This window comes from Typopeltis vanoorti, chromosome 3, assembly GCF_054136105.1.
Source record: "Typopeltis vanoorti isolate ZY-2024b chromosome 3, IOZ_Tvanoo_1.0, whole genome shotgun sequence".
Taxonomy (NCBI): Eukaryota; Metazoa; Arthropoda; class Arachnida; order Uropygi; family Thelyphonidae; genus Typopeltis; species Typopeltis vanoorti.
The window spans coordinates 93,907,796-93,931,027 of NC_143551.1; the positions used below are offsets into that span (position 1 = coordinate 93,907,796).

Here is a 23,232-nt window from a genome sequence, read left to right on the forward strand (position 1 = left end):
AATTTGTGAGAAAAGACCCGATTTGAAGAAGAAAAAATCATCTTTCATCAGGACAATTCACCTGCCCACAATGGTGTTTTGGCAATGGGAAAATTAAGGGATCTGCACTATGAATTGTTGGATCATCCACCCTATTCCCCAGATTTGGCTCCCTCTGACTTCTATCTCTTCCCAAAACTAAAACTCTTCCTTGCTGGTCAGCATTTTTCTTTGAATAAAGAGATGATTGCAGCTGTAGAGGGGTATTTTGCAGATCTTACTGAGAACCACTACAGGGATGGGATAATGGCACTGGAGCATCGTTGGAATAAATGTATTAGTCTTAAGGGAGACTATGTTGAAAATAAAAATAATTTTGAAATTATGAATTTGTTTTTTCATTGTTAGGCCGAGAATTTTTCAGACCTCAAATATGGTCATGCACGTGAACAAAAAATGCTTACAAGCTTGACCAATAGATACTTCAAGAAATCAGGACAGTAATCGATGTTTTCCCTGTCGCATATCACCAGTGTCTAGTGAACAGTAAAAGAAATAATCTGGTATATCAATGTTATTGTAGACATAAAGTAAAGTCAATGGTTTATATTTTAATTTAAAAAAAAAATTACGTCAACATTATTTAAATTAAGGGGATATTAAATTCCACATTGTTTTAAAACCGAATAAGAAACTCAAAGATTGGAATCAGAGAGTTTCATGCCGAATATAGTATAATAAACTATAAAAGTATTGGCGACTACTAGCGTGAGCTAATGCAAGTAGTCCAAGAGATTTCATCTCTACCTAACAAAAACCAATTATGTCAACATGTTTATTTCTTAATTTAACATTTTTTTATTTCTTAATTTAACATTTTTTTATTTCTTTTCCTAATGCAAATTGTATACAGGTATCTTTCAGCTGAATTTTTATAAAAATATTTTTGGTCTCATACATTGCATGTAAATTTTCTTTTAATTTTATCTTATTTATGTTAATTATATTAAAAGAACTATCAACTTTAATTTAGGTGGAATAATAATAGCAGGCAATTATCATACACTTAGAAACCAGATTGGATCAGTACAATGAATGAAATAATTTGAAAGAAGAGAAATCAGTAGTGCATGGGAGATAAGAAAAAACTTATTATTATTATTATTAACATGTGGAGTCAGGGACTCATTGTGGGAGGTACACAAGCACACAATGCTCATCCAATAACTTTAAACTAATTCAATGTGTCTACATTCACAACACACTCAGGCAATGCATTCCACTCATTAACCACACTCCATGTAAAGAACCTGCTCCTCACACCTCTACTAACACCCTCCTTATACAATTTCCAGTGATGGCCTCTTGTTCTACCCCCCCTCCCATTCTATGAAAAATCTCTTCCATGTCAACCTGATAACAACCCCTGACTAGCTTATATGTCTCAATCATATCTCCCTCTTTCTTCCTCTTATTCGTGAGGCTTTTGCAACTTGCATTCTCTCGATCTCTTTTCATACTACACATTCCAAAGACAACTGACCACCTTTCTGAATCTTCTCTGGACTCTTTCCATGTTGGAAAGGGTCCAGAGAAGTTCACAATAATCCATATGAAGCCTAATCAAGGTCTTATACAATGGCACCATCATTATCAGTCATTGTTGATCCACTACTGGATGAAGGCCTTTCCAAGATTACTCCAAAACTGTCTGTCCATGGCTCACCTTTCCCATGTCACTCCTGCAAATCTGATGACATCAATCCATTGTGATTTAGATCGGCATCATCGTCATTTTTCCTCTCATGGAGTCCAATCCAGTACTTCTTTTGTCCATCGTTGACCTTGTCTTTGAGCAGTATGCCAGCCCATTGCCACTTCAGATGTTTCGCTCTTCGTATGATATCAGAGACTTTGGTTTGGTTTCTTATCCACATATTTCTTTTACGATCAAGTCTTGTGATACCATGCATATGTCTTTCCGTACTAAATTGTGTTGTTCTTAATATTTGAATTTCCTTTGCATTTAGTGTCCATATTTCACAGCCACATGTCAATATCGGAAGAATACTTTGGTTAAAAACTTTTCTCTTCAGGCATAATGGTAGTTGGCTGTATACTTTGCATCCCATCATTGCTTACCAAATCTCAAGACCTTACACTTTGCAACATTAAACTGATAGTTCCACTTACCTGCCCATTCACACAATTTCTTCAACTCCTCTTGTAAGGCCATAATAACCGCTTGACTCTGCTTTGCTCTCCCCAGTTTTGCAATATCTGCAAACGGCTGCATATCACAAGTAAAACCCATCTTAATGATATTGGGATGGGTTTTACTTGTGATATGCAGCCGTTTGCAGATATTGCAAAACTGGGGAGAGCAAAGCAGAGTCAAGCGGTTATTATGGCCTTACAAGAGGAGTTGAAGAAATTGTGTGAATGGGCAGGTAAGTGGAACTATCCAAAATCCAAACTAAACAAGAATGGTCCCAAAACTGACTCTTGTGGTACACCACTAGTGACCTTTCTCTTTTGGGATACTCACATACTGAACCCCCATACTGATCCAACTCATTATGGGGGCGGACGTGTCACTGATCCAACTCAGAAGTCTATTATCCAGTCCCATCTGTTTCAATTTATTTAACAGCTTGTCGTGTGGCAGTCTATCAAAAGCTTTTGCAAAATCCAAGTTCACCACTGTTTATTCATCTCCCTTGTCCAAGGTATTTTTCACCTTGTTATATAGTACATAACTAATTTAGCAAAACATTATCTCCTTTTAACAAACCCATGCTGATAACCAAAGAGAATACTGCTGTTATAAACCCATTTCTGCATCCTGCCTCTCACCAATATCTTCAGTACCTTAATTACAATTCCAGATATACAGATTGGTCTATAATTTGAAGCTACAGCCTTATCAGCACTTTTATGCAGTGGAACAATTTTACCCTCCGTCCATTCCCTTGGAACCTGTGCTGTTGCAAGACTTTTATTAAACAGGCAAGCCAATGCTACTGCCAATTCCCTAGAACGTTCCCTTAAGATGTGTAGTGATATGTCATCAAATCTTATCACCTTATTGACATCAAGTTTATTTTTTTCCTCAAATACCTACTGCTCACTCACAATTAAGTCATCTTCTCCTATGTCTTCTACACTTAAGTTTCTCATAATTCCACCCTAATCAGGATGAAATCCCCTTATAAATTGATCACTGAACACCTCAAGAATGTCTTCTGCAGCAGTTATCTTCTATCACTTTCATTCATTAACATCATCTTGCCATGATTATTCTTCCTTGTACTTGCCGCATATCTAAAAAAACTCTCTAGGGGTTTTCTTTGCCTGATTTGTCAATTTCTGCTCATACTGTACTTTTGTTTATCTTGCTAACTATGTCACTCTCCTGGCTTGTTCTTTATACTTTTCATGTAATTGATTATTATCATTATTCATCTTGTATTGCCTCTAAAGTACTTTCCTCATCCAGATTTCATGCTTAAGCTCTACATTCATCCATTCTACACCTACCTTATTCAGCCTTTTACCTTCGGAATACATTCACATGTTGATGCCATTATATTTCTTTGTCAATTCTTATGCAGCATTTATTTCCTTACTGCCGAACTCCCCGTTCCATGCTATAAGTCCAAGCTTGTCATAATCACCAGCCTTATAATTCCTCATATATCCTTTCCTCACAAAAGTTTGCACATGACTTGCAACAACACAGATGATTACTTCATGATCACTTTCACCAACTGGAGGAAAGCGTGAAACCCCTCTTACAATTGCATCCTCTGATAGAATTATCATATCTAGAACTCTTGATCCTCACATTACTCCATTACGTGCTGCCTGAGATAGTTATCTCTCAAGAACTCGAGAAATTCATTTTCCTTATTCCTAAATGCTATCTCTTCATTCCAGTCTATATTGTCATAATTAAAATCATCCATAATAATTACATTTCCTTTTTTCATTAATCCAAATAGTTTATACATCTCTTCATCGCCACCCTCCACATTCTCAGGCCTATAACAACATCCAACTAAATATGTCTTCCTCTCAACCTCCACATTATACCACACTGCCTCATAACCATTGTCACTATTTCCCTCTTTGATATCTACCTTATGTGGACTTAATTCCCTTTCTATCATCACCAGCAGCACTACCCCACTAGAAAGGTGACTATTATAATAAGGAGAGAAAAATTAGTATATGAGAGGGGACTAGTGCTGCAATCCCAAGGAATGTTTTCACTATGTGGCCACTAGATCATGATTGTGGATGGAGATGTGACTCAGCTCACCAACAGATGACATAGTTGGACTATTTAATGGTCACTTTATTAGTGATCCTGGTAAAGCAGGCTTATTCTTAAAGGGATAAGAAATGTTGAAGAATTAGAAGTGAGCAAAGAGGATGTATTCCAAATACAGAATATGTTAGGTGTCAGTAAGGCAAGGAACTAGATGGAATTTTGTCATATCTTTTAAAGGAATGTGCTGTGGAACTGTTAATTGTAAGTCTTGCGATGGAGCAAGTTCCTGGAGAGTAGATGGAAGGAAGGGAGGAAGGAACTTATGATAGTGCCATTGTATAAAGGTGGTGGTAGAATTGAGATATCAAACTATAGGCTGTCTTCTGTGGTTGTTAAGATTTTGGAGAAATTGGTAAGAACTCATAAATAGAATCGGGTATCTGAGGGTAATATTAAATTTCTTTCTTACTTGAAACCATGGCTTGTCTATCTTATGTAGGCTATAAACCTCAAAATATACTGAGATACCATAGTCTATGTAGGAGAGATAAAGCAGGGATTTGAGGTATATGTTGCAGATATAAAACATAAAAGAAAAGAAAAGAAAGATTTGGTCAAAGTAACCATACTTCTAATACTAACAATGCTGCTGATGAATGTTTCAATCTTGCTTTTTTTAGAAGAAAATTTTTATCCCAGACTTCTGCAGGAATCAGTTATGGTCATGCATTCATGCAGATCACTGAATCAAAACCAAACATTTATATTAAGTGGCATTTGGAAATCACTTATTAAATCTTTTAACATCTTTTTCTAACATTCACCTATTTTTTTTTTTTTATTAACAGCAGACAGATAATGCATGACACTCAACTTTACATTCATTTGTTAGCATGAATTAATTAATTTATTTTTCTTGTAATAACAGTTTTTCGCTGTTTAGACAGTGTTGCTATTTATTTATATATTTATGAATGTTTATTAATCCTTGATGAAGCTATGAATTCTTTGTAGGTGCAAGAAACTAGTAGATATTATTTTTAATATTTCAACCACTTAAATTCCGTTTTTATTACTTCATGCTCTTTTAGTTGTAAAACATTTTCTCTTTAAATAAGTTTTTCATTGTCAAAATTTCCATGGCCTTAATATAATTTTTTTAAAAATTTATAGACACCAATGAATGCATCAATCGTACAATCTGCCGTTCTAATCAACGCTGCATTAATACAGTTGGATCCTACAGGTGTCAGAACCTTCTCACATGCAGTGGAGGTTATGAACTCAATGAATATGGCAATCAGTGTGTAGGTAAGAAGAAATTTTCAGATATCAAACTTTGAATGTTAAAATAACAAGACTGATAAAAGAAAACTAATCTGTCTTTTCTTACAAAAAATGATTTTAAAATAGTAAACCATTTCATGAATTAACTAGTATAATTTGCTATTTTAGCTTATCCCAAAAGGATGCCACAGATCCATTTCCATCATAGGTAGTCCTACAGTGGGACAATTCTGGGTCCCACCAAAGTGATCATACCAAGTATTCATATCCGTACACTCCCCAGGCAAATTGCTTGCTTCTCACCTTCTTGCTTATTCCTTCCAGGCATGGCGCTTGTCCATATCCCTCTCCCTTTGTTCTACCTTTTGGAAATTCTAGGATCTGTTTAAGCATCTTTCAAGAACTCTGGACAACCTGTCTCAATCATATCATTTCTCCTCCTCCTATCTACAAAATTATGTACATTTTTTCCATCTGTCCTCATAGTGAACATTCCAAAGTTCATAATATCTTTATTAGCATGAACTTTTGTACCTTTTAGAGCTCATTCGTCTCACTGGAATTCAAGTAACACTAGATCTAGGTATAGTTTTTTAATGATGTTATGGATCAAACCATATTTTGTAGCCAAACATAAAATGTATTTATATATATATATATATATATATATATATATATAGAACCAAATATAAAATTGAAGCCTTTTGGCTAATTTGTTTATGCACCTACTGATAGTTCATTCATGATGAATTGAACTTCCTGACATAGGATTGCTACAGTGTTGAGTTTTTTTCTCTCTGGGTTTCTGTCTGATCTCTGATGAGAACCAATCAGTTTGAAACAGCTGTCAGACCAGTGAAACCTAATCTAAGCACACTAATAAAAAATAATAAATAAATAAATAAAAAATACATGAGCTCCTTGGCAGAGCCTGTTTGGAGTTGTCTTGTCATACCAAGGCAGCTTTGATGCTGAAAGTTATATTCTCATGAAAATTTTTTTGAGTTTCTTTTTATATTTGGCTATAAAATCTTGTTGGATCCATACATGTTCTTCATTTTAATATCTTAATTATGCCAAATTGAAGCCTTTCAACTCTATATTTTAGAAATTTGGTTTTTTATTTATGTATATATTATTTTTTAAAAAAATAATATATACATAAATGTGCTTGAAATGTGGAAAGGCAGCAGGAGTAGATGATATTCGACCAGAAATGCTGAAGTATGGTGGTATAAGAGTCTTACAGTGGCTGCACTGCATAGTTCAGAAAGCCTGGACAGAGGGACGAATTCCCGATGATTGGAGTAGAGCTGTCATAGTACCCATATATAAAAAGGGAAATAAAACTGCATGTGAGAATTACAGAGGTATTTCCCTACTGATTGTTCCTGGCAAGATCTATGCAAGTATACTTGAGAAACGGTTGAGAAGAATTGTGGAAGAAAAGCTTGGTGAAGAACAAACTGGATTCAGGCCAAATAGAGGCTGTCAGGATCAGATCTTCACTTTACGACAAATAGTCGAGAAAGCATAGGAATATAACAAAGATCTGTATTTAAGTTTTGTCGATCTGGAAAAGGCATATGACAAGGTGCCAAGAGAGAAGCTATTCAATACGCTGCAGTTATATGGTGTCAATGGGGCATTATATCAAGCAATACTTAGTCTTTATTTGAGTTGTAAGTCAGCAGTTAGAATTGAAGGAAGTACAGGAAGATGGTTTAATGTTAAATCTGGTGTGAGACAAGGATGTACATTATCCCCTCTGTTATTCATTATCTATATGGATCGCATTATGAAGGAAAGTGGTATTAAACATGATATCGAAATTGGAGATGTTAATATCAGCTCTTTGCTTTATGCGGATGATGTTATACTTTTAAATAAATCCGCTACAAGTCTGCAAGATTCTCTGACTAAATTGAATAGCTGTTGTAATAGATATGGTATGAAGGTCAGCAATAAAAAGACAAAGACAATGAAAATAGGCAGAATCATTGAAAATGTCAACTGTGTTGTGAATGGAGAACCTGTGGAACAAGTAAAACATTTCAGCTATTTAGGCATGATTTTTACTGAAGATGGTAAATTAAATATAGAAATAGACAACAGAATCAGCAAAGCTGGTATGGTGGGAAGCCAATTGAATAAATTCATATGGAATAAGAGAGAAATTAGTCACAACACTAAATTAGCTATACAAGACAGTGTTCAAACCAGTTTTAACTTATGGATCTGAGAGCTGGGTCAGAAGTAAAACACTTGACCAAAGACTAGAGACTTCAGATATGAGAGTCCTGAGAAAGATTATAGGTGTGAATAGATGGCATCAATGGCAGTATCATATTAAAAACGAGGATATTAGGAAAGAACTTGACATTGTCAGCATCCAGGAATGCGTTAGCAGAGCTAATCTCAGGTGGTATGGTCACTTAAACAGAATGGGCGAGGAAAGATTAGCAAAACAAGTGTTCTCTGCCAGGTTGGCAGGAAAACGACCGAGAGGAAGACCAAGATATAGGTGGATTGATACGGTACAAAGTGCTTTAGACGATAGAAATATAAGAGCTGATAATATTGGAGTGTTGACAAGTAACAGACTGATTTGGAGGAAAATTGTAGATAGGAAATTAATAATGATGTAATTTTTTTCATGTAGTACTATCATATCCTGTACACCCCTTGAGGGTACATGGCAGGAATTTGATGATGATGATGATATTTTTTAAAATGTCCTGCTTACAAAAAGACTAATTTTAACCCATTGTAGGTGGGTTAAAGATTAGATATCCAAAAACCCTGCTCTGAATACCAAACATGGAACTTTTTCAAGCTACTTTGACTCAGTGCAAGTTTAAAGCAGAGTAGTGGTGTCACAGTAGACCTGAAAGTAGTCTCACAAAACATCTGTGCCTACTGTGGGATTCAAACCCAGTCTGTTGGGTGTGATGTGAATAGATACTAACAACTCAGATAAGCAGTAGTATTAGTAGTAGTTTAGATGTGGTCTGATCAAGGTTATATACAATGGAAGAACCACGACATTTTTCTCCTTCTTATCATCATTATTATTGTTATTATTTCATGGCACTTTCACAGTGTCCTAGGACTCATTGCTGGAAGCTATGTCATACTATACAACACTGTAAAATCCAAAATATACTACATAATTCAATATTCATATTCTGCAATCTGTCATTTACGCTACACCATCTACCACTCACTACATAGTATTTTTGTCTGTTAATTGCATTTGTTCTATGGCCAATTTGCCTATTTTGAGGGTGAAAACCCAAATTTCAAATGTTCCATTTTGGAACATTTGAAATTTGTTTAATATCTTGTGTAAGAGAGACATTATAGCAGAACAGTTATTAAATGATTCAGTATATGTGATAGTGTGTGAAGGCCCTGCTCCTTATATTGAGCCTGTAACTTATATAAGTTTTACAGGAAAGAGTTTAGTCCTCTGACTAAAACAGTGACTGTTAATCGAGTGTATATATATATCATGTACATTTAGCTAAGGTTGTAATATTCATGAATTGCATAACCACGAGAGCATCACTTAATCCTAATGCGAGATACAAAAATAAGGATGATTAACTAATGCTCTTGACATAAAATTAGATGAGCCTGTGATTTTAACATTTAGGATATTTGAGTGATTTATTATAGTAGTATGAAAATCTATGCATGAGTTTATCCTTATATTATTGAGATATGATTTTAGTGTAAATACCTTTTGTTCAAATAAATGTATTCTTTTAAACTAAAACTTGTGAGTTCTTGTGTCTGAGACTGAACTACTGCTTAGAAAAGTTCGGACCTGTATAAGTAGGGGATAATGTATAAGTAGGGGATATTACATAAAGAGCAGGAAAAAGGGAGCCACGACTGCATATCACGTGACCTCTAACCTCAATTAAATTGTTGATATAATTAGTAGCTTAAGTCTTAGTATCAGAAACTGGTTTCTGGCTGGCGCAGTCGATCATAAAATAATTTGTCAGGAACTAATTTCAGGTACATGTAACTTCTTAAGATATGAAATTAAATTAGGGTATTATAAAAAAACAAAATAGCCAAAAAAAAAAAAGGAAAACCAGAAAGGAGTACCAAGGGATGTAACAATATACTGTGATATTTCTGTATTTTTCAAAGACATTTTTGACTGACTGTTACACAAGAAGTTGATATTTAAGTTCTAGCTGATGGGTTTAGATAATTAGTTGGTGGATTGTATTGGCAATTGGCTATCTGACATATCATAAAGTTGTGTGTGTGTGGGGGGGGGGGGAACAGCATCAGGGAAGAGAAATGTAACATGATATGCAATATTAGGGCCTTTCTTTTCATTCTTTATGTTAATAGCATTGTGAGTGAAATGCAAGGAAATATATATTGTTTTTAAATTATGAGTATGACACTAGGTGGCGAAGAGAGAGAGCTGTGTTCGTCGAGAACTCTGTGAAAAGATAAGTTTAAATTTTATAGTAGTTTGTAGCAATAGTGATAATTTGTTATTTAAATATTGTGCATGATAGCTGTGATTGGTATGTGATGTTCAATGTTTTATTGGAAGTTTATTTTCCACTTGGTTAGACTATAATAAATTTAGTTTAATCCTTTACCCAAGTGTAGGCAAACAAAGTTTGCACCTGAAGTATCTTCAAGACTGAGGCAACTCGTAGTAAAAGTGGACCAAGTTCTCATCACTCCTTGTCTCAGTATCTCCCATAATGCAAAGCACATCTCCTTGCAGACATGTATAATGCTATGCATTAAGGGAAGGGCCACTACCTAGACCGGTTTTGACCTTTATTAAGGTCTCGTCAGTGGGAGCCAGACCCAGAAGTGGTGATACTAAGGCAGAAGCAATGGAGAGGTCATATTTACTTATACGAGTTTCCAAAAGGTGTACTACCTTATTATAAATTTACTCCGGATTCAGAGAAAGATGTTGGAAGTTTATTTTCCGCTTGGTTGTTTATTACCCAATGCTTCAAGCAGAGTGATTGAAGCATTGGATAAGAGGAGTACTTGAGCAAAAGATTGGTAGTGGTAGTTGGTACAAATGATTTAACTGGTAACAAGGAGAATGTAAGAATGGATGTCAGGAGATTATTAAGGAGAGTGAAAGATAACAGTGTGGTAGGTAAGGTGGTCATGTTGCCCATGTATGATAATAATGAGTTCAGAGGGGGTGAGTGAAGATTATGAATAGTAAGCTAACAGAGTTGTGTGAGGAGAAAGGAGAAATTTGATGGGTGGATAAAGCTGTATAAAAGAGATGGGCTACATTTAAATGAATTTGGTGTGATAATTTGGGGTGAACAAGGAGACACTGAGAAGTGTAAAAGATGGTTTCAGGAGTAGATGTGTGATTGCCAAGAAAGGATTAAGATAATCAAGAATGTGGGAGTGACACTTTAGTCTGGGAAAGGTGGCAGTATCAGTGATGATAGAGAGGAATGGACAGGGGAAGTGTGGAGAAGTCATATCTGAAAGGGGGGGGGGTCAGTGGGACTTTCTATAGAAATAGAAATGAGCTAGTGTGTATATTTGCTAATGCTAGAAGTTTTCGAAAGAAGTGGAATGAAATTGTAGCATTGATAGAGTTCATTCACCCAAAAATTGTTGGAATAAGTGAGACGTGGTTGAACGAGGATAACATTCTGACAAGAATAGAGATAAAAGGATATGTATTCTTTCTTGAAGACAGATGAGAAAAAGGGAAAAGGGGGGGGGGGGGGCTATTGATGATGACAGAGGAGTTGTGCCCATTTAGGGTGGAGATGCAGGAGACTAAGTAACAGTAGTTATGAAGCTGGATAGTGTGAAGTGGAGATGGATAGAAGAAAATGTTTAGGCAAATTGGTCTGGTTAATAAGAAAAAGGTGATCATTATGGGTGATTTCAATTATGGTAATATAGACTAGAATGAATTTCTTGAGTTTTTGAGGGACAACTATCTTAAGCAGTGTGTAACAGGCTACAAGTGGATGAGGATCTTGGATTTGATTACTTCATCAGAAGATATTGTAAATGAAGAGTCAGATCTTCCTCCAGTTGGTAAAAGTAATCATGAAGTGATTGATCACTTAGATGGTGGCCAGCCATATCAGGACTTTTGTGAGAAAGGGTTATATATGGAACTATAAGCATTTATGACAAACTCAGGAGGTGGCTTGCAGCTATAGCATGGAATAAAGAATTGGATGGAAGGAAATTAATACTGCTTGGTCTCTCTACTCAGGAAGTATCTGCAGAGGCAATGGCTGAGTGTATTTGAAAAGTCAGGAGATTAAATTAGGCAGGTGTAAAATGGATGACTGAAGAGGCGAAGCATGCAATCTTGAAGAAAAAGGCACTGTGGAGACAGCACAAGATGAGTGTCAATAATCAGTTATATATATAGGAGTACAAAGAGCAAGGAAGGTGACTCGCTTGGTAAAGGTAATGAAAGTGCAGTATGAACTGCAGTTAGCAAATGAGGCTAAAAGAAATCCTAGGGAATATTTTGATACATTGCCAGGAAAGAAGAATGATTATGGGAGGACGATTGATAATGGGAGAATGATGAACAGTGAGGTTGATATAGTGGAGGTTTAAATGAGCAATTCATTAACACTTTGAGTCTTAGACTCAGGCCCAGCTGGTGGCATGTGCGAAGTGAGCAATATACACAGGCACCGCAGAAGAAAAGACACCTAAAAGATGTCAAAAATATGAGATAAGAGTTAATGATTGGTACGAGAGATAACGAACAACGAATGGTACAGAATGATACATATAGTTATGAATGTACCATTCTGTATGTCATCTTCCATTCGGGGCCCCCTTCAGATCTTCCCGGAAATGAACAAATAAATTCTGAAATTGTATCCTGAACCTGATTATATCACTGTAATTTTTGATTAAAATTTACGAAAATATACCTAAAATAGTTCTTTATTTTTTGATGTATCATAAATCAACTTATGATTAATTGCTGAGTTCCATGTAAGGGCCGTATCCTAATTTTAATCGGATCAGATGCATGTGGTCCAGCCCTAAAAGTTGGCTTACTACTGATAACTCATTCTTCTCAACATTCGAGCCTGATATATTAGCTGGCTGTTAGGGTGGCATCAGCGACACAAAATAATCGGCAACTTTGACAAACTCTTTTCAAATTCACTGATTGCATTGAGAATACTATTTACTTTGCCCGTTTCAGTTGCTAAGGGAGAGAGAACATTTTCTAAATTACAATTAATAAAGAACTACATGCTATCAAGCATGAAGCAAGAAAAACTAAATGGTTTGGCACTAATTTCAATAGAAAATAATATTGCTCAATCTATCAACATTGATGTACTGCGACAGGATTTCGCTAAAATGAAAGCCAGATGAGTCCCTTTTAGCAAAATTAATGTAAAGAATATTTGAATAAATCTCTTAACTTTATATTACTATTTTATATTATTTTGAAAATTTATATAACTTGAAAAAAAATTGTATAAGCAGGACTAATCTGTAGGTAACATTATACTGTAAAGCGGTTTTCATTTGTTTTTCATTTACTGTTCGTTTTATTCAAAAAAAACTTCCTTGGAAAAGCCCCCAAACATTAATCGCACACACAAGAAAAATACTATGTGGCGGTCCTGCCTAGACTTACTTCGACATAATGTCCTATCAATGTATATTTACATTGATAGGACTCTAAGTGTTAAAGTATTCCATCCTTGTGATTGTCACATAATGCAGAACTTGAGAGTAGTGGTACTGGGGGAGGAACCACTGATGGTGAGTGAGGAGGAGATATGAAGAATATATATATGAAGAATTGAAAAAACTTGATGTTAACAAGGTCATGGGACTTGATGGTATATCATTGTGTGTGTCTTGAGGGAATGTAATGTTCCATGGAGTTAACAACAGTTTAACTTATCTTTTTTAACATGAGTCTTAGATAAGCCCAAGTTCCAAAGGAGTGGAAAGAGGGCAAAATTGTTCTACTTCATAAAGAGAGTAATAAGATTAAGGCTCTGAATTATGGACCAATCTGCTTGTATGGAGCTCTGGTCAAAGTGTTGGAGAAGCTAGTGAGGACAATGATTTAGAACTGTTTTAACAGCAGCAGAATTCTCTTTTTTAATGAACAGTATGGGTTTACAAAAGGAAAATTGTATTTTAGCAAAGTGATGAATACATTGGACAAGGATAGTATACTTAGATTTTGCAAAGGCTTTTGATAAATTGCCACATGACCAACTAGCAGTTAACTCTTTCTTTTAAGGTTACATGGTAATCAGTATTCATATTTATGAATTTAGGGACACAAAACACACATTGAAAAGATTATTTTACTGATTAATATTTTATTATTAATCAGTAAAATAATCTTTTCAACATGTGTGTTTTGTGTCCCTAAATTCATAAATATGAATGAGAACTAGCAGTTAAATTGGAACAGATGGTGGTTGGTAGTAGATTAGTGATTGTAGATTGGCTGTCTGATAGATATTAGCAGGTTGTGTATTTTCCTCTTCTGGGAAATCACTCTCCCTTATGGGGAGAGTGATATCCCAGAAGAGGAAAGTCACTATTGGTGTGTCCCAGGGGTCTGCTTTTTTGGCCATTATTATTTAATATTTATGTAAACATTGGATGGAGCTTAAATGGTACAGTTGTTTGCAGATGATGCAAAGTTGGGAGAGTTATGAGAAGTAGAGCAGATGTTGTAGCCATGCAAGAGGACTTGAATAGACTGTATGACCTGGTGATTGGGGGAGGGGGATGTCAGTTTATTGTAGCAAAGTGTAAGATTTTAAAATTTGGGAAGTAAAAATGGGATGCAAAGTATAGGATTAGTGGGACCATCTTAGAGGAGATGGAAGATCTGGGGGTGATGGTGGATAGGAATGTGAAATTTCATGGACATTTTGTAAATTGTGAAGACAACACAGTGAATTATGGGAATGATGCGGAGGACACTGACATGTAGAAGTAAGGATGTTATAAGGTCTTTGATCACACCACATATGGATTACTGTGTACAAATTTGGTCACCTACTTTTCAAAAGGATGATGAGTTGTTGGGAAGGTTCAGAAACTATTAACTAAGTTGGTTTCAGGTCTCTGGAACATAGAGCATGAGAACAGATTGAGAGAATGCAAATTACAGATCCTAATGGATAGAAGGAAGAGAGGGGTTCATGATTGAGACATTAGTTGGTAAGAGATAATTACCAGATTAGTGTGAATGAGATTTTTCCTAGAATTTCTGTAGACAGGAGGAGAACAGGTCATCCCTGGAAGCTGTATGAGCAGGGGGGGGGGGAATAGATTATGTGCATGAAGAGTTGTGGTTGATTGGAATGCATTGCCTGAGAGTGTGGCGAGTGCAGACACAGTGAATGCATTTTAGTCAAGGTGGTGAGCTGTGCATGTGAGAGTGTGGCTTCCTGCAATGAGTCTCTTGACTCCATGGAGATCTGATGATGATAATAATGATAAATAATAATAATAATAATAATGAGAACTTGGAAAGTTTCAGAAATGGTGGTGATGTATTGGCTCTTCAGAAGGATTTGAATAGGTTAGACAAATGAATGGAGATGCAAGTTCATTGTAACTAAGTGTAAGGATTTAAACTCAGAGATTTAGATATAGTGAAGATCAACATCGATTTGAAAGAAATTATTATTATTACATGGCATCTCCATGGAATCCATAGGATCATTGCTGAAGATCCTCCTAACATTTCACTAACCACAAGGATAGATTATAAAATACTGGGAATATTCTGTTTATGAATACCTTCATTTAAATAAGAATACTGATTGTTTTTTCTGTCAGTTATCTGTGGCATTATCATTAGGATCAATATGTACAGTAACTGGAAAATGAGCCTAAAAAATCTATGAAGACTCACAGAAAACAGTAAAACAAAAAAAACAGAAAGGACTTCAGTGCTGAAAACAAACACATTCTCCAAGAAACACCTGTCACTTTTGCCATATGCAGTTCATTGTTTTCCAGATCTTGTATATTTTTTAGTATAGGAAAGATCTGATATACAAAAAAAAGCAAGAATTGAGTGATTTCCAAATGTCATGTAAACATAACCCAGTTTCTTTTCAGCCTGCTATGTGGGCAAACAATTTTTCTAGGCTCTCTGAAGAGACAAGATAAGAAGTTGTTTTTGAGATAACTTGCCAAAGCCAATGATCAATTTGTTTTACGGGCTACTACAAAGACAGAAATAGTAATGTCCAACATCTCTTCAGTTCTGGTTGGAATAAATGATTTGGTTTTGCATTGGGAGAATGTGATGATAGAAATCAGGATATTATTGAGGAGAGTAAAAGACAACAGTGTGGTAGGAAAAGTGATTTGTGTATTATAAAAGTATAACAATGATGAGTTGCGACAGAGAGCAAATATCGTGAATGATGTGCAAGTGGAAATGCATGAAGAGAAACAAGTTCAGTTTGTGAATGTGTGGAATAAGCTTGAGGGATATATGAGTGATGGACTACATTTGAATGCTTTTGGAGTGTGTTATATGTAGAGACTGTTCCTGGAAGGAAGTGTAATGAGTGATGTGAATAAGGCATCAACAGAAGTCAGAGATGATGTAAATGAGCAGAAGGAATAGGAATAGTATAGAAATAGAAGACACAACATAATAAAAAAAATAATTTTAATTAGGAAAAGATTTTTGGAAAATTTTCTAGTGTTTTTTTCCTTTTTTTTGGGGGGGGGGGAGGTCCCCTTGGCCCCCTCCCTGGTTGCGCCACTGACCAGGTGTGACTGAAGTGAACCTGAATGGAGATTAAGAATAGTGTGAAAGATGAGAATTTGAGAGTATAGAATGCAAGTTGGACAGAGAAATGAGGTAGCCAGGGAGGTCAGGGAGACACACTATAAGTAGAGTAGATTCTGAAGGCAGTAATGAATGCATGTATAGGGAGCAGCTGAGTATTGGGGATATATTATTATTACTGTTATTATCCCAAGATCCCATGGAGTCACAGACTCATTTAGGAGGTCTCTTTTCTCATACACACAGCTTATCATACTGCCTTAAACACATTCAAATTCTCTGCAGACACCCCACTGCCTGAGAGTGTGGTGTCTGCAGACACCAACCTCTCAGGCAGTGCATTTCAATCATTCACCTCTCTCCATACAAAATGCTGCTTCTCGCTCCCATGCTCACAATTCTTATACATCTTCCAGGGATGACCTCTTGTTCTCCCCAATTTCCCACCATTTAATGAAAAATCCTGTAACAACCCCTTACCAACAAACTCTGTAAATTGCATCTCTCAACCTTTCTTCATATTCAACATTCCAGGGATTAGAAACTACCTTAGTCAATCAACTCTTCCCTTCCCAGCATCCCTTCACCCTTTTGAAAATCAGGTGATCAAATCTGTGCACAATAGTCCACGTGTGGCCTAATCAGAGCCTTATACAATGGAACGTCCATGTGGTTAGCCTGGTGACTATGCACTTCACAACCATATGTCTGGGGAAGGAGTGTCCTAGGTTCAATTCCCGTTGACGACATGAGGAGCTTAAGGATCTTTCTCAGCCATAGCCAAGTTAGCCAGGTCTTGGGCATGGATAGCAGGGTTTTTCACCCAGTTTATCTGGGCTTTTTCATCCCGTAAGCAGACAAACTGGCCCCATGAACACACAGGCCTACAGTCATGGGTATAGCACTTAATCCCTCATTAGGAGGGCTCAACCAGTCCTAAGGGGGGGGGGGGTCAAGGAATGGTGGAACTCCACACGAATAAATAAAAAATACAATGGAACAAGAATTTCCTTACATCTACAAGTCAGTGTCCACTGCATCATTTCCAGAATTCGTTGTGTTGTCCTCACTATTTTGACAATATGCCCTCTAAATTTCAGATCCTTATCCACTATCACCCCAACATCTCTATTTCCTCTACCTCCAACAATATATCCCCCCCCCCAACAAGAGTTAATTCTACATCTCATTTTTGCATTCCAAATTTTAAAATCTTGCATAGGCAAAGTGGATACTAGATCCATCATAATTTCAGAGACGAATGTTTATAAAAACTAGCTTACGAGAATACAATCCATGGCATCCCTGAGTTACCTTAGTTTTCACTACAGAAAAAAAAAGAGTGCTGCTCAAGTGTCCATATATTTGCCTTTTATTAGTGCACTTGATAAAGATTTCACTGGCCTAACAGCTTATGAGCCAGTGTGGTGTAACGGGAAGGTTGAGAGGAAAACATATTCAGTTGCATGTTGCTATAGGCCCGGAAATGTGAAGGGTTGCGATACAGAAATGCATAAACAATTTGGATTAGTGAACAAAGGAAGGGTAATTATTATGGATGATTTTAATTATGACAATATAGACCGGAATGAAGAGATAGCATTTAGGAATAAGGAAAATGAATTTCTCGAGTTCTTGAGAGATAACTATCTCAGGCAGCACGTAATGGAGTAATGTGAGGATCAAGAGTTCTAGATATGATCATTTTATCAGATGATGTGATTGTGAGTGGGGTTTCACACTTTCCTCCAGTTGATGAGAATGATCCTGAAGTGATCACCTGAGTTGTGGCTATCGATATGCAGACTTTTGTGAGGAAAGGATATCTGTGGAATTATAAGGCTGGTGATTATGACAAGCTTGGAGTTATAGCATGGAACGAGGAGTTGAGCAGTAAGGAAATAAATGCTGCTTGGGAATTGACAAAGAAATATAATGCCATCAGTGTGTGAATGTATGCCGAAGGCCAAAAGGCTGAATAAGGTAGGTGTAGAATAGATGAAGTTAGAGTTTAAGTATGAAATCTGGAAAAAGAAAGTACTGTGGAGGAAGTACAAGATGAATAATTGTAATAATCAGTTACCTGAAGAGTATAAAGAACAAGCCAGGAGAGTGACTCAGTTAATAAGGAAAACAAAAGTGCAGTAAGAGCAGAAATTGACAAATCAGGTGAAGAAAAACCTCAGAGAGTTATTTTAGATGTGTGGCAAGTAGGAGGAAGAATGGCCATGGTAACGCGATGTTAACAGATAAAAATGGTAATTTTCATCCACTAACATCATGCAACTGGAGCAGAAGACATTATTGAGGTATTCAGCGATCAATTTATAAGGGTGTTTCATCCTGATCAGGATGGAATCATGAGAAACTTAAGTGTAGGGGACATAGGAGGGGATGGCTTAACTGTGAGTGAGCAGGAAGTATTTGAGGAAAGAGGTAACCTTGATGTCAAGAATGTGATAGAATTTGGTGATATATCACCACACATCTTATTAATGTTCCAGGGAATTGGCAGTAGCATTGGCATGTGTGTTTAATAAGTCTTACAACAGCACAAGTTCCAAGGGAGTGGAAGGAGGGCAAAATTGCTCCACTACATAAATTATTAAAATAAATTATTATTATTATTATTACGTGAAACCTCCAGGGAGTCCAAAGACTCATCGAGGAGGGCACCTACTCTACTCTCCATCTCCACTACTCAACCCACCATCACCTCTAGTATTTTCACAGACAATCACAAACATCCATGGCCACATTTGCATTCGAACCCATAGCCTTTTGGCTGGAGAACGAATACGCTAACCATTCAGCCAACCAGGCTGGCAACGTGGTGATAAGGCTATAGCTTCAAATTATAGGCCAATCAGTATATCTTGAGTTGTGGTGAAGGTACTGGAGAGATTGTTGAGAAGTAGGATACAGAAATGGGTTGATAACAGTAGTATTCTCTGTGGTCATAAACATGGATTGGTTAAAGAGAGATCATGTTTTACTAATTTACTCATGCACTATAACAGAGTGGCAAATACCTTGGACAGGGGAGATGCATATACAGTGATGTACTTGGATTTTTCAAAAGCTTTTGATAGACTGCCACATAAGAAACGGTTCAATAAATTAAAAGAGATATGACTGGATAACAGACTTCTGAATTGGATCAGTGACTGGATGTCAGATAAGTATCAGAAAATTGTATATAGGAGTGTACTATCCCCAAAGCAGAAGGTCACTAGTGATTTACCAAGGATTCTGTTTTGGGACCATTGTTGTTCACTTTGTATGTTAATGATGGGATAGGTTTAACTAGTGATATGCAGCTGTTTGCAGATGATGCAAAATTGGGGGAGACCAATGCAGAGTTAAGCCGATGTTATGGCCTTACAGGAGAACTTGAATAGATTGTGTGATTGGGCAGGTAAGTGGAAATGTCATTTCAATGTTGAAAAGCGTAAGGTTTTGAGAATTGGTAAGCAATGATGGGATGCAAAGTATACACTTAGTGGGAAAACTTTAAAGGAAGTAGAGAAGATGAAAGATCTAGGAGTGATGGCGAACAAGGACCTGAAATTCAGGGGCCACATTGACAAGATGTCACATCGGATAATGGTAATGATGAAGAGCACCTTGACATACATAAATAGAGAGGTAATGATTAGGCCTCATATGGATTATTGTGCACAAATTTGGTTACCATGATTTCATGGTGATGAGGATATGTTGGGAAAAGATACAGAGAAGATTTACAAAGGTGGTCTTTGGAATGTGGAGTATGAGGACAGATTGAGAGAATGTAAGTTGCAAAGCCTCATAAATAGGAGGAAGGCGGGGGGATATGATCGAGACATATAAGGTAGTCGGGGGGGGGGGTTGTTATCAGGTTGACATGGAATAGATTTTTCATAGAATGGGAGGGGGTAGAACAAGAGGCTCTTGCTGGAAACTGTATAAGGAGTGTGTGAGCAGAAGATTCTTTGCATTGAGAGTGATTGGTGAATGGAATGCATTACCTCTGATTGTTGTGAATGTAGACACATTGAATCAGTTTAAGGCACAGTTGGATGAGCATTGTATGCAGTAATGTGTACCTCCCATGAAGAGTCACTGACTCCATGGAGGTCAGATGATATAATAATAATAATATTATTATCAAGTTCTATTGCCTTATTGACATGAAAGTTAATTTTCCATATATTTCCTTCTTATTCATCATTAGTCTATCCTCCACATTGCAGGTTCTCCTGATGTTGCTGTCACGAGGATGAAATTCACATAAAATTATTATTGATTTCTTCATACCAATCTGCCAGTCTCATTAACTAGCATAATTCTCTCATAGTTGTTTTTCTTTATACTTGAAGAATGCACTTGGATTTTTCTTAACTAGATTGCCTATTTTTTTTCATACTGCACTTTTGTTGCCTTTACCAACCAAGTCACCTTTCTGGCCTGCTCTTTGTAATCTCAATGCAAACATTACAAATATTCATCTTGTGGTTTCTCCTTAGTGCCTTCTTCTTCCAGATTTCATGCTTAAAGTCTTCATACATCATTTTACTCCCACCTAGTTTAGCCTTCTCATTTTTGGAATAAACTGAGACATTGCTGCTGTTAAATAGATCTTGATCAATGCCCACACTGAATCTGTCAACTTCTCACTCAACTGTTCTTTCTATGCTATAGCTCCCAGCTGTTACCTAAGCTTTCCACAAATCATCAGTCTTGTAGTTTTCCGTGTATTCATTCTTTATAAAAATTTTCAACTGGTTGCAACTCAGGTAATCACTTTATAGTCACTCTCACCAACTGGGGTAGATTAGACATGCCATTTGCATTCACATCCTCTGATATTATAACCAGATCTAAGTCTCTTATGCCCTCATGTGTCCTCCATTACATATTGCTTAAGATTGTTGTCCCATAAGAACTTGTGAAATTCATTCTCCTTATTCCCTGATGCTATCTCTTCATTTCAATCAATACTATTATTATTATTATTATTATTATTATAGATATAGGAGAGGGTGCTGTGTAGGCATACAAACGGATGAACAGTGATATCGCTGCTCCCGTTTTTTATAGTTTTAAAGTGGTTCCAACTCCTGTTTTTAATTTGAAAGTGTTCCCAAGTAACTCTACTTGTCATGCCGAAGACAGTGATATAGTTACAGCACTTAAATACATTAAAAGCAAATATTGTAAAATATATATAACTTATTGTTATCCTATAAATGCTGTAAAAAAAAAAAGTAATCTTATCCAATTGCAAACTATAAATTACCATCTATAACTATTATTAACACATTATACAAAAAACAGAAAAATTTGTAAGAAACTCGCTGTAAAAAAAAAAAAACTAGAACATATTTTTTAAAACCATAATATGCAATCATAACAATTTTAATAAAAAAAATCATTGAATTAAAAAATACTATTATTATTATTATTATATGTATGTAATTTTTAAATTTTGTAATTTCTATAATTTTATAATGTAATTATTATGTGTATGCAAAACATAAAGTAAAAAAAATTATTATTATTATTATTAAAAAAACTTATTTACTTTATCTGAGAAATAATAAAGTATTAAAAAACTTAATATGTAATGCATATGTATACATAATGAAAATGTATATGGATATATACAGAATGTACTTTACGAACTGTAAGTGTAAATATTTGTATACAGATTAGTGTATATTATGTATCAATGATAATAAAGTTTGAAGTTTAAAAAAATAATAAATAAATAAATAAATAAAATTATTACCCAAGACTCCATGGGGTCAAAGACTCATCTGGGAGGTCCTTTTATCATACACACAGCTCATCATACTGTGCTTTAAACACACTCAAGTTCTCTGCAGGCACCACACTGAGTTTCTCTGCTGACACTACATTCTCAGGCAAAGAATTCCAATCATTCAAAATCTGCGTGAAAAAACTGCTTCTCACTCTGCTCCTCACACTCTCTTTATACAGTTTCCAGGGATGACCTCTGGTTCTCCTCTGATCTCCCATTGTTTTCTGTAGAACCTCTCCAACATTGATCCTATAACAACCCTCCCTCGATGAGTCTTTGGACTCCCTAGAAGTGTGATGTAATAATAATAATAATAACACTTTACTAACTTGTAGGTCTCTATCATATCTCCCCTCTTCCTCCTGTCCACCTGACTCTGCAAATTGCATCTTCTCAATCTTTCCTTATATTCGACATTTCATAGATTAGAAACCACCTTAGTCAGTCACCTCTGGACCTTTTCCAACATCTCTTTGTCCTTCTGAAAACCAGGTGACCAAATCTGCCCACAATAATCCATGTGTGGCCTGATCAAAGCCTTATACAATGGAACAAGAATCTCCCTACTTCTCCAAGTCAGTGTCCTCTGCATCATTCCCAGAATTTCAGATCCTTATCCACTATCACCCCAAGATCTGTAATTTCCTCCACCTCCAACAATATATCCCCACCAAGCATAAATTCTGTATCCCATCTTTGTTTCCCTAATTTTAAAATCTTACATTTTGCAACATTGAACTCGCATCCCCATTTTCATGCCCAATCACTCAATTTATTCAAGTCTTCTTGTAAGGCCGCAACATCTTCTCTACTCTTCAATGTTCGTCCCAACTTTGCATCATCTGCAAACAACTGAATATCTCCATCCAAATCTTCACCAACATCATTAATATACAAGTTAAACAGTAATGGCCCTAAAACAGGCCCCTGAGACACACCACTTGTGACTTTTCTTTTTCTGGATATCACTCTCCCATACACAACTTGTTGATACCTATCAGCAGTGGTGCACCCAGTGAGGGGGGGGGGCTAAGGGGCCCTGGCTCCACCAAAAGAAAAAGG

At 36.2% G+C, this 23,232-nt stretch overlaps 1 protein-coding gene across 10 annotated transcripts in view; it reads left to right on the plus strand.

Moving 5' to 3' along the window:
- The window catches only part of LOC150108392 (uncharacterized), a 628,716-nt gene that overhangs the window by 414,704 nt on the left and 190,780 nt on the right, over positions 1-23,232 (plus strand). For all 10 annotated transcript variants that reach the window (XM_090415800.1, XM_090415806.1, XM_090415807.1 and 7 more), the window contains one exon: positions 5,429-5,566. In XM_090415800.1, the coding sequence (XP_090271926.1) occupies positions 5,429-5,566 (138 nt within the window). The remainder of the gene's footprint in view (positions 1-5,428; positions 5,567-23,232) is intronic.